The sequence below is a fragment of the Fulmarus glacialis genome, unplaced genomic scaffold (genome assembly GCF_000690835.1).
Source record: "Fulmarus glacialis isolate BGI_N327 unplaced genomic scaffold, ASM69083v1 scaffold28252, whole genome shotgun sequence".
Lineage (NCBI taxonomy): Eukaryota > Metazoa > Chordata > Aves > Procellariiformes > Procellariidae > Fulmarus > Fulmarus glacialis.
The window spans coordinates 34,006-46,767 of NW_009197627.1; the positions used below are offsets into that span (position 1 = coordinate 34,006).

The following is a 12,762-nucleotide window of genomic DNA, read 5'->3' on the forward strand; positions in this document are numbered from 1 at the left end:
TTTGTATCTTGAAATTATTGTAATAATGTAATAAGGAGAAAAGCCTGCAATGTTCCAAGTTTCTGATATTTGGAATTGTAGCATCTTCTGCCAAGAACAGGCCTCTGTGTATGTCTGGGTAAGAGAATTACCTGTTTGGAGTAGAAGTAGCATGTGATCCAACTGGCTATTTTAAATGTTTTAAGTCATAACAAGTAAGAGAACAATCTTGAAATTATTGTAATAATGTAATAAGGAGAAAAGCCTGCAATGTTCCAAGTTTCTGATATTTGGAATTGTAGCATCTTCTGCCAAGAACAGGCCTCTGTGTATGTCTGGGTAAGAGAATTACCTGTTTGGAGTAGAAGTAGCATGTGATCCAACTGGCTATTTTAAATGTTTTAAGTCATAACAAGTAAGAGAACAAGTTGTCGTCTTCTTCCTGAGATACTGTTGTCTTCCATCTTTGTACCTTAGTTTATGCGCTGATGCCATGTTTGGTTTTTATTTTGTAGACCCCGTCATGAATGAGCTGACAAGACTGAATTTTTTTGATAACACTGTAACGAGAGAGTTGCTGTTTCACAGTATTCATGACGCTGTCCTTGCTTGCCAACTGAAAGACAGGTCTGCTTCACAGACTGACTTTGACCTCTGAAGAGTGGCATCAAGCAGAATGGAAGCCAGATTTGTGCTGACGGAGACTCTTTCTGAATATTTAATTTGCACAGTTTAAAGAGAGCCTGAGGCTATTTGTATCTACGGGTATACGGTGGTGCTTATTTTCTGTAGGAAGAGTGGTAAGGAATTGGAAGACTTCATGCTCTTGAATTTTTTCCTTCAATCAGGGTATAGCCTTCCAATGATATACAAGCAAAAAATTATGCAAGACAAGAAAATTCAGTGTGTTCTGTTACAGTCGAAATCTGATAGACAAGGTGACATTCCTATTCCTGTTGAGAAAATGGGCACTTTAACTCACTACAATGTGGGATCTTGCAGGAAATAACTGTTCTGCAATTGCAATGCACTGTACCAGTGTCTTTAAAGAACTTTCTTAGATGACTTTTAAAGCCTGATGTCAACATCTGCATACAGATGCAGAATGTAAATTATAGTAATCTGCCAGCTGGATTAATGAATTCACACTGGTGGCATTTAGCTGCTACTCTTTTTAAACCTGGATGGTACAGTTATTTTTTTAAAACACCTAACCTGTCTCAACTATATGCAACTTTTCATTGCCTGAACATTTTCACTCTAATGGAACCTCAAATTAGAAAATAATTTTTTAATTATTACATTATCAATATGGTACTTTCACTGCCAAAACCTAATTATGCTTTCTAGAAAAGAATACAGTTGATTTTAAGCTAAAATTAGTTTAGCTTCAAAGTCTGAAGACAAAACTGGTTTAAAGCAGGAGTGAAGCCTATTAAAATTAAATTAAGAACTGATGCCCTATATGCAATCTCTTTAAGCTGGAATAAAAACGTAGACAAGGTCTAAAGTCTCAGTGGTCCAAAAAAAAAAAGAAGTACTTTTCTGTTGCCTGAGATATCTTCCTACCAGCAGTGCTGCTTCTGCCTCAGCTTTTAAGTGCTTTGAGAAACAGATTTCAGCAGAACTCAAAAATGTTACATGTTTGGGTTTTTAAAAAGAAACAGCAGTGGGGGAGGTTCTCGTCTTCACAACCTGGCCGCTATGGTATCGCTTAACTTCAGGTGTGAGATGAAAAAACATGGAAATGTAATTCAAGCAAAAGAATAACATCTTCAATGCCCATATTTCCCTAACAGCAATCACTATGAATCTGAGCAGAAGTAGGAAACTAAGAGTATCTCTCTATAGGTTATTTTGACAGCACAGGGGAGGTGGACATTTCATTTAGCATCCTCAAATCACAGGTCCTGTGTGTAAGGGAATTCAAACGACTTCCTCTCTTCTGAATGCAGAACATAATACTTTTATTTTGCTTCAAGGTCTGTTGCGATTAGGGCTTGCTTCAGGTAAACCAAGTTTCCCAAGAACCAGGGGCAGTCGGGGATGATGCCTTCTTGCCTTGAACTCCCCTGCCAATAGGGATAGGAAGCTTTCTGCATCAGAAATTACTGCTTAGCTGGAGTTCAAAGGATGAATTGAATGCATGTTAACACATTGTGCGTGTTTATTTGAACACCTTTTGCTACATTTTATAAAGTTAACTAGTTTAACAAGGCTTTTTATCTACATACAGTATATTTTTCTACTTTCAGCTTGTCGCAGCTTCAGTTTTTAATTATGTAGTCTCTTCAATTCACATCAAAATCCTGTCAACTTCTAAAATAAAGTGATGATCATGACTTGACAAAAGTTTCCACTGTGTCTTGGTGAGACTCTGTATGGGGAACAAGCCAAGGTCTCCCAGATGCAAGTGTCTGTTGCTGAGGGGTGGGCTGGGACAGGTTACCACCTCCATGCAGATCCTCCCTGCTGCTCAGGTTCCTGCTCCTCGCCCTCCTGGCTCCCCCACCCGCACGAAGCCCTCTCCGTGCCAGGCCTCACAATGATGCAGTTAATGCCGCATTTCCCATCCTGGCAGCAGCAGCTGCCCTTCCTGGGGAGCTGCTGAAATACTGGACTGAAAGCCTTTGCCCAAGAAAGTCCTAGATCCCAGCCTGGGCAACCCACTCCTGGGTACTACCAGCGTTGCTGGTACCTAACTCATCTGGTAAAGTAAAATCTGGCAGCTTTTGACTGGTCTCTTCCTGCACCAGCTGAAGCATTGCTTCCTGCTCGCCAGCCTAAGTTATCTACTGAAAAGTAAACTGTCCTCCTCTTCCCTATATGGATTAACAGACTGCTAGCTAGAAATTTAAATCCTACCTTAGGCTTGTCAGGCCTAGATTAAACAAACCCACATCCTTTAAACTCCTAACAGAGCTCATCTCCTTCCCGCTCTGGTTTGCCTGCATTGACAGGGCAGTGGCTCTACCCACGCACGGCTGAAGCCCCACCGCAGCAAATGTCACTGGATAGCCTAAGTCCGGTTTGATGCCTCTTAACAATCAGAATAATATTCCTCTCCCCCTCCTTTTTCACAAGAGTACTGATGATAATTCAGGATACCCAGTAAGATCCAAACTCTCTTTACATACTTCACTTACTTACCCTTCTTAAGTAAAAGGTACACTTAATTTCAAGTGCTGCACTTGGTAAATAGAGATGCTCTGTCAGCGCTGCTTCTGAACCACTTACTTTCCTCTCGGGCACAAAATGAAAAAAATTCTGTCCCACCAATAAACTTGCATCCCTCCCCAAAATGTTCTTACCAAAATAACACATAACCGCTGAGATCAGTTTTTCAAGCAGGTATGAACAGAAACACAGGATTGCCTAAGTTTTCTTATTGAAATACTGACACTGGCCAAAATCCTAACACAGTCCATGTAAAATTTCCCTCTTGTGCACACTTCCTCTTTCAAAAAACATACAGTGGCTTCACAATCTAAGCTTCATAAACTGACGTCAGTTGTATCGAAATGAGACCTGGTAAAACTTCTCTCACGTCCAAGACAAAGCAGTTCCCAAAAGCATTTTTCTCCCCAGATATTTCTTCAAGCTCTTCCCCACCACCCCCCCCCAACTTTAATGCAAGACTTGAAAAGAAAAGGAAAGGCTGTTGCTTTTCATTGACCAACCCATCCATCTCTATAGGAACACACTAGATGAATCAGGAGCAACCTTAAATGTTGCCTGCTGCCAACCACTACCAGCTATTGCCCAACTAGCGGAGCATCAGGACCCTACCAGGGCCATCCTCCGTGCCCAGTAGCATCATAGACAATACGATGCATCAAAGTGCTCACCAGTGGACTTGGACTGATGTCAAACAGTTTTTTTTGAGAGCACGACCAGGAGAAAGGAATCTTCCTTCTCTTAGTGCAATGAAATTACACTTACTACTTCTCCCTCTTGACCCAACATTTACTGTTTTGTAAAAAAAGAAGAATCTCAGCAAAAGGGATGAAGAAAATCACTGAAGAAAAAAAAAAACATGTTATGATGGTACCAGCGTTTACCCAGGGAGAGAAAACATATCCCTTCACAGCTTCCCTGGGCAGTGACCCAGACCCCCAGGCACCTGAGCTGAGCTGTGCACGCCTTCTCAGCTCTCTTCCCATGCAGCTCCCGAGAGTTTTTCTGGGACACACCTATGCCTCGGTGCCGAGCACCACACACCACGCACGCATTTCTGAGCACACCCGGGAATGCTGCAGTCACTTACGGATCTTTCAGCACCTCCACAGCTGAGATGGTAAGTTTGGGGCTGTAAATGGTGACTAGGGGTGTAAACTTTGGATGTTCTAACATTGCCCAGGTATCCAATTTAAAAATATCTCACTGGTTTAGGCTGTGTTATTGGAATCTCACTGAGATTTTTCTTCTACAGCAGCAATACTCCACTAGTGTAGAACACACTCGTAAAGAACTCACACCTACTGTTTGGAATACTCCATTTATTTCTAGCTTCCAAGAACAAGACATGAATTACTACACTTGGACTTTTGTTTCACAGAAAGTTTAACAACAGAAACTGGAATAACATTCCAAGATATTAGTTGTAGGTCATGTAGCGGGGGGTAGCACTGAATTTCGCATACGATTTAATGACTTTGTTCACTGCTTCTAAGAAGTCTTTCTCTGTTGCGATTTTTCGACGTGCTCGGATAGCAAACATGCCTGCCTCCGTGCAGACACTGCGAATCTCAGCACCTTTGGAAAAAGGGGATAAACGAATTTAACACTGAGCACCAGTGATGAAACATACATAAAATTGTTTTTACAAAAAAAAAAAAAAAAATCAGTTTACCTGTGCTATTAGGACACAGTCGAGCCAACAGCTCAAATCTTATGTCTCTTTCAACACTCATCGAACGAGCATGTATCTTGAATATGTGAGTTCGCCCCTGAAAAAAGAGTAGAGGATGGAAGTGTTCATGCTATGAAAGAGGTGATGACTCTCAGCGTGCAGCTGTCCACATCCAGAGCAAGGGCAGATGGAAAACAGATCTTTTATTTGCTGCCCAACTATAGTTTCCTATGTCTGGACTAGCATGTTTAAGTGTCCGTGATCCTAAATTAAGAAAATAACTTAAAAAAGAGCTTTAATGAGCTCAAGAAATCTCTGTCAAAAGAGCCAAACAAAACACATTCCAACTTAAGAACTAAATCACGATCTGGTTAAAGGATTCTCTATCTGTTGAGTCAGGAATACACAGTGAATATAGCTATTTACCATGGCTTCTCGGCCAGGGATGGAATCTGTGCAGCGTGGGAAAACCTTTTTGGCACATCTTTAATCCCCCAAATTTCCATGTAGTTTCACGTAAATTCTAAGAGTGCTGCTTTTGTCAATTCTTGTAAACTGCTTCCAGATGATAATGCCCTAACTGAAGAAACACTCTTGATATCAGAATATACTTAGCTGTGAAAGAAAGCATTCTCACCTCAAGATCAGGCAAGCTAAACTCTATCTTCCTATCCAACCTGCCAGGCCTCATCAGGGCTGGATCCAGAGTATCAGGTCTGTTTGTAGCCATCAGCACTTTGATGTTGCCTCGTGGGTCAAAACCATCCAATTGGTTGATCAGCTCCAGCATAGTACGTTGCACTTCATTGTCACCCCCCGCCCCATCATCAAAACGAGCACCTGGAGAGGAGACACATGTGTTTCACAAAATGAGAGAGGGACCTTCAGAGCATGGAAGAGGTGTCACAGCTGCTACACAGAAGACACCTGGAAAAATAACTTTAAATTACACAGAAATATTTATGGCGAGTTTAAAAAAGGTGTGAGGGGGTTATTTGAAAATAACACATTTCAAAAAAAGAGTGATGTTATCTGTCAGTTATAATAAGCACTGTATCTTCATCCTTAGTATGAAAGGGCCTGTCTCCCTGCCTCAGAACTGGCCAAGCTGATGAAATTCATAAATGTAGTTTGTTTGTTTGTTTTGCCTCCCCTCAACCAAAATCCCTGCCCCCACCTCGTCCATGTAAAAATTGTTTTACTTTCAAAGGACGTTAGTACTTCCTTCAGGGGGAAAAAAAATCATTTCATTTTCAGGCAGTAATAAAGATTTGTATGTAGTCCAGAAGCTGAAGGGGGTTTAAGTTAACAGTACTTTTTGCAAACATAACACAGAGATTCTTGACTAAGGTTTAAATAATCTGGGTGTTCTAAACGTGCAAAAATGACTTCTTATCTGGGCTAAATACGTTCAAATTATATAAACCACTTCTTCATAGCTTCCTGGACACGGGACATGCTGGTAATCGTTTTGCTAAATAGATATTTATAAGCACATTTCTTGAAATGCAGCAATCCAGATAAAGAATCACAATATGAAAAGCAAACCTGAAAGTTTGAGATTAGAGATTATAAATTTGAGATTAGAGCTATACATACTAGAAACATACCTCCAATGGCATCAATTTCATCAAAGAATATAAGACACGCTTTTTTAGTTCTGGCCATTTCAAAGAGTTCACGAACCATTCGAGCTCCCTGAAAGCAAAAATCAGGATTTTGTTTAAGATTCAAGATGCATTAAAGAAAAATGATCACAATTAAACTTTTCATGCTTCTAAACACTTCTACGTTTCCAATGATAAAACTCTTTTATTTGTACACATATATATTAACAGAACATTCATAAATCTTAAAGCAATTTATAGAGGAGAGACAAATTACTACTCTTAAAGTCAGAAGTACAGATGAAATCATTTACCTCAGGGCCAAGTGAAAAATAAGCACAGAGCTGGGAACAGAACCCTAATCCTAGAATCCTCCCAAACCACAGATTAAACTCTGCACTGCAAAATCCATTTCATCAACGACAGCACAGTTCAGGTCTTATAACTGACTGCCTGATCTGCAGAGATTTGTTTGACAGTTCCTCCCCTCTCCTTGCATCTCCAGCATGCAAGGACATTCATCCATCATATCCACTGTGGTGTCTTGGTCCCCACGACTAGAAATCTGCAAATGACTCCACACTCCATCAAGTATTTGCTCTTACCTCTCCCACATACTTCTGCACCAATTCAGATCCAATTACTCTGATGAAGCAGGCATCAGTCCTGTTAGCAACAGCACGGGCACAAAGTGTTTTGCCTGTACCAGGTGGCCCAAACAAAAGTACTCCTTTGGGAGGCTCAATTCCAAGGTTAACAAATCTTTCAGGCTGTAACGGTGGGAAACAGAAGGCAAGGTTATGTGCAAATTAAAGATTATGTGCATCAAAGAGTATACGCAAATTAAGAAAATCATCAATGAAGAGCAATATAAACCTGGCTAGGCTGGATTTCACTTGTTAAAACTAGACCTCCTTTCACTTAGGTGTTTACATTCAGCTACATTATCTTTTCTTGCTTTTTCAAATGCTAACAGATGACCAGAATACTTTCAAAATAATAAAAGTTTCAATCCAGAGGTTACTTACATGAAGCAGAGGGGTTTCAACCACCTCTCTCAGCTTTTCAATCTGCTCTTTACAACCACCAACATCACTGTAAGTGACGTCTGGTTTTTCTTCTACCTGCGCAACAAAAAGGTGAGCAAGCAGTTAACAGCCTGATGCTGCATATCTCTCTAGGCTTTCAAGGGCCCAGAGCAAAATCCAGCCAAAGTAATCAAAACTACAAGACAAAGCAATGTCATAGTAAGTAAAAACAGTTCTCACTTGCATCATGGTGACTGTGGGATCAATCTTCGGAGGCAAGGGGATATGGATTTGATACTTGTTTCTGTCCACCCTGGTGAGAAAGCATAAAGACTATTATTTTAACACCGGTTAATTAAACTGTCATGTAGAAACAACTTTGTAAATTAGAAGCTGAATTTTTAAACTGTTCTTTTCTCTGGCATCAGGACAGCCCAGCCCTGAAAGCTAATAGTCAGATGGGCTAGAAACTGGAATTCCATCTGCAGAGAAGTTTAAGGTTTCCAAAAATACTAATTCCAAAGTATTTTGAAAACTAAGCTTCAAAATATCCCACAGAGCAAACTGGCAAAATATTGATTCTAAAAGTAACTGGCTTCACCTCCTCAGCAAACATTTCCTGTAGCCACTCTGTGTGTAACCGTGCAGACTGCCCAAGAGGAAGCAGGCTACGCAGGCTCCCTGAAAGCTGGGACTATTGGGACCCAAACAGAAAGGTTTCGGTCCATGACGCACGGTTCTCATCAGAATGACATCAAAATCAAAAGATTCCAGCACAGCACGCAGGTGAGTTACTGTCTTCCAACAGAAAGACTTTAGTGTTATAATTTCAACTACTGCAAGAGTATGAAATGACAGCTGTTGACCTGTCAAACTAATGGATCAGATGAGAAAGCTTCAGTCTCCAGGAAAACTCGTAAGAACATAAAGATTTTGCTTACCCAACTCTCATGCCTTCTTCTATGTCAGTAGGTGCCACCTGGTCACTGAGATCCACCACGAATTTGGCAAACTGCTTGACATTGATAATGTACTTGGGATCCTCAGAGTCGGCATTGATTATCTTTGTACACCTAATACAGAACATACAATTAACACCACCAGGCAGACAAACTAATTGGCTTGCTCTTTGTATAAGCATCAAGATGAGAGAGTCGTATTTTCCAAATACACTGAACTAGCTATTGTACTTGTGATTCTATTACTATAGCATCCTACAATAATTACAGGAATAAGTACAAAGTATGTAATACATCATCAAGCATAACACAGTTCCTTTTTGACACAATGGTGAAAAGCACTTTCAACATGCACAACACGTGAACCCTATTTTTTAAAAAAGCCTACACATAAGCTATAAATGACATTTTTACACTATGCAGCTCCACTGCAAAGAGGAAGAGTGCACCCACCTTGCAACTTGTAATGGTTGCTCGCTTTGGAGAGTTTGCTTATCTGCAGCCAGATCCCAAAGGGCAGGAGGAGCCAGGCCGGTGTCGGATTCCTTGATTCCTATGTATAACACAGACAAGCTGAGGAGGAAGCAGCTGACTGGTAGGTCAGCAATCCTGCAGGAAGCTTTCTGAGATCTCTAAAACACATGCACATACAGCTTCGATGGACTTCCTAAAAAAACAAGTTTCCTAAAAAAGTGAGGCCTACTTGACTGTGCCAGCTAAACATGCAAATACCAGTCTAGCCATCCTCTAATACAATTTTGCAATGTGTGGACGATTACAACAAAGCTTGATAGAGATATCAGAGATAAGCATATTTCTAAAAGTTTCAGAAAAGGAGTGAAACTCTGCAAGTGCTTTCACAGAGAGAAAGCGTTAGTGCAAGGTATCAGAACTTAAGGGATTCACACAGATTAAAAACCTTATAAATCTTCCAAAACATGGATAAAAAAAATACATCTCCATGTATTTGAAAGAATCAAGGATTTTACTGGAAAAGAGAAATTGCGGTCTTCCTGGCAGAACTGAGGGCCACTAGAGGATTAGCAACAGGGCAAAAAAACACGCATCAGTGAAACAAACAAAGAAGAATCAGGGAACAAATTAATTTTCATTGTAACTGCCATAACTGGCCAGCTGATTTTAAATGCTAACTGCTTTGATACACATTTCTTCATTATACAAGGACTGGTACCATTACTTAATGATAATACATTGGGTTTTCGCAGCCTATGGAAGTTCACTCACTATTCAAATGCAGCTTGACACAAATCACAACAAATTATCTAGTGGCAGAAAGGGGCACTTGTTTCATGCTACCGTAATATATAAAAATGAGAGTTTTGAATAAAAATGTGTTAAACTACAAAATTACATAATCATATGTACAGATTAGCCCTGCCCAATCAAAAAGACCATCACCTACAAAGCAAAAATCTCATGTTACCAAATAAAGAAATGTATTATTTTGAGAAAAATAGCAATAATAAACCAAGGCGGAAGTTTTTTAAAATCAGCTTCTTAAAACACTCATTTTGGTATATGTGGCTCTTCTATAGAAAGTTATCTTAAGAAAGAAAGATACCAGTGAGCTCATTGATTTTCTTAAGTAGTTGTTGAATATCATCTTCTACTTGCTTGATCTGCCTTGAGTATGTGCTCTGGCCCTAGAAAAGAAATATCATGTAGCTTTTGTAACTCAAATTATTTTATGTTTAGGAAAAAATGCCAATAGCTGCTAAGCATCAAGATGTTCAACAGACTGTCTTGGTATAACAGCCAACTATTGATCACAGCCAAAAAAGACAGTAATAAGTTCCACTAGCAATATTTCTGTGCGCAAAAACAGAGTGCAGCTACACACAACTGACCAATTGCGCAAGCAGAAATTTTTCACATGTGTAAACTTCAAAGATTTGGTTTTCTTTTAAACCTGTTCAACCTTATTTTTTAAACTTTTTTTTTTTGCGAAGTGTTTAAAAAAGACTTAGCAAAAATTATATATAGACAGAACTCTGTATACATTATCTGAAAATCATCTGTACAAATGCTTTAACTACCTTACCCAACCCTTCTGTCATCCACAGAAGATAGCAGAAAGATCATGGGGCAAATCAGAAGCTAATTCTTGCTTGTGATAAAATGCTTTACTATCTTGCCCTACCTAATGCGGGCAGATCTGGATCTGGATTTCATTTACAAGATCTCCTTTGTATCAACTTGGCAACAAAAAAGAAGCCGCAGTGGGCACAAGCCGTATTTCAGAGCTTTGTAAAGGAGTCTCAGTGTCAACAAAATTCAGACTTCTAGCAAACATATCCAAATCCAGACATACACTAAGCTGCAAGTTTCATTTTTCAAGAGTTCCTTCAAAGACCCACTGTACTTTCTGGCGGAGGGAGGAGATTTGCATTTTAAGCGTTATTGTCCATGGAAAATGTCTCCCAAGATTACATTGTTTTTGACAAGGTCTGTGTATCCCTCACTAATAGTTTTTTAATATGATGGCTAGAAGCAATTGATGGGAGAAGGGGTTATTGTTCTTTATAAAGCAAGAAAATTGTTTAGTGAAAAAGCCCTAGTAAAGCCCTAGCTGTTAGACCCCTATGACAATTAGCTACGAGATACAAAACAAAAACAGGAAGAAAAAAAAACTTCATTACTTTCAAGCTAACAAACCTACTGGATTATTTTTAGGGTTGTGGGTTGGGTTTGGGGCTTTCTCATTGAAAGGCAGAAAGGGAGAAAAGATTTTGGCAGGCAAGAAAAGCATTAGGAGAAGCACATTTACTAACTATTCACTAAGTACACATCCCTCCGTTCTTGCATTCAATTCCTAACAGGACTTGCTTTTTTTCTTTAACACTCTTGTATATGCATGCTACTTACATATGTTTTCAGCAAGGCAATATCTCCTTCATCCAGAGCTGAAACAAGACAGGAAAGACTTAGCTTCCAATTTTAAAAACAAAACTAGCAGTATCAGTTCTGCTTCAAAAAGATGAAAACATGTATTTTAAAGGATTCTTTTGAGTTTCTACTTTTTCACTAAACCAAAGCTGAACAAAAAAGTCTCAGACATTCAAGAAAAACAAAATAGGGTCTCCAACTACTCTCTTCACTCCAAAAATCTGTACCACCCAGAGTTCACAGCAAGCAAGCTACTTAAACTTTGCCTCACTCAGAGTACCTTACCGACCTATGACAGTATAGAGAAGGAATTGAAGATATCAAAACTTCATCTTTTTAACTTCTTGTTTCTTAATGTTTAAGAAAACATCAATGAAAAACGGTCACCACTTTCCACCAGTGATGCCTCTCTTCCAAAACACCCAGTGTGAGCAGGGAACAGCAACCAAATCTAAGCTGGTCTCAGTAACAAAAAACTACCATAAACTACTAAACCAGCCTGGAATCAGTAACTAATACAACGCTGAGTTTTAATATTGTGAAATGGAAAACAAGGGAATGGTCATACTAGACGAGGTAACCAGTCTGGTCCAATACCCCTTCTCCAACAGGAAGGTCTGCAAACACAGCAAACACATAGTGAGCTCCACTCCCAGGTCACGCATTGTTATTAACAGCCCTTAAAGAATTTTCCTTACATGAATATTTCTCAGTTTTTTGAATCCTTGTAAACTTTCAGCAACTTTCAGCAGAATACACAGGAAGGAATCCCCTGATTTAAATCAGCATTGTGCTTCCTTTTACGTGACTTAAACTTGGAATCTAAAAATTGTACTTGGACCTCAGAACTAAGAAAAATATAACTCTTCATTCCCAAGGATTTTTTTTTGTGTTGATCCTTATTTCTTTCCTGATTATTTGTACTACGCCATTGATTTTTGATATGTACACTGTTGTTATAATTCAAAAATCCTTCTTGAGTGGGAACAGTTCAAAGCCCATCACTGATCAGATATAGTATTGATTTTGCTTCCAGATGCATTATTTAATATTTCTAACATGAAACAAAAAGGCACATGAAATTCAAACACGAGAAACAACTGGCAATGTTCACACTATGCCGGTATCACTAGAAAAAATTGCCACCTCACTCTCTCCTGCGCCCACTGAATTACTTATGAAAGTGCCGACAGACAGGGTTTGACAGCCACCTCCGCAGGACTCCACCGATGAAGAAAAAGACGTTACCGTGTTTTATCAGGCTGATCTTTCACCTAACCGCTAAGCCACAAAAGGCCTTTCGTTTTACGAAGAGCAGGTAAGCCTCTTCAGAAGCCTTCTGTAAGACACCCGTAGAGAGCCTCGGCACCAGGGAAGCCGGGCTGTGCGTGCGGACCTCGGCCCCAGGCGACCAGCGGCTCCCCGCGGCC

General features: G+C 39.8%; 2 protein-coding genes across 3 annotated transcripts in view; one reads left to right on the plus strand and one right to left on the minus strand.

Annotated features, from left to right (window-relative positions):
• SLC26A5 (solute carrier family 26 (anion exchanger), member 5) overlaps positions 1–912 on the plus strand; it is a 21,012-nt gene extending 20,100 nt beyond the window's left edge. For both annotated transcript variants that reach the window (XM_009572619.1, XM_009572620.1), the window contains exon 18: positions 495–912. In XM_009572619.1, the coding sequence (XP_009570914.1) occupies positions 495–637 (143 nt within the window). In that variant the 3' untranslated portion in view covers positions 638–912. The remainder of the gene's footprint in view (positions 1–494) is intronic.
• Positions 913–4,461: 3,549 nt separating this feature from the next.
• PSMC2 (proteasome (prosome, macropain) 26S subunit, ATPase, 2) lies at positions 4,462–11,349 on the minus strand (the record flags this gene model as incomplete). Its single annotated transcript, XM_009572622.1, has 11 exons — positions 4,462–4,734; positions 4,832–4,928; positions 5,469–5,671; positions 6,442–6,529; positions 7,044–7,208; positions 7,467–7,562; positions 7,707–7,779; positions 8,408–8,539; positions 8,879–8,978; positions 10,008–10,089; positions 11,312–11,349. Coding segments are annotated over 11 exons (1,232 nt in total), but the record flags the coding sequence as incomplete, so codon positions are not given.
• Positions 11,350–12,762: the final 1,413 nt, after the last annotated feature.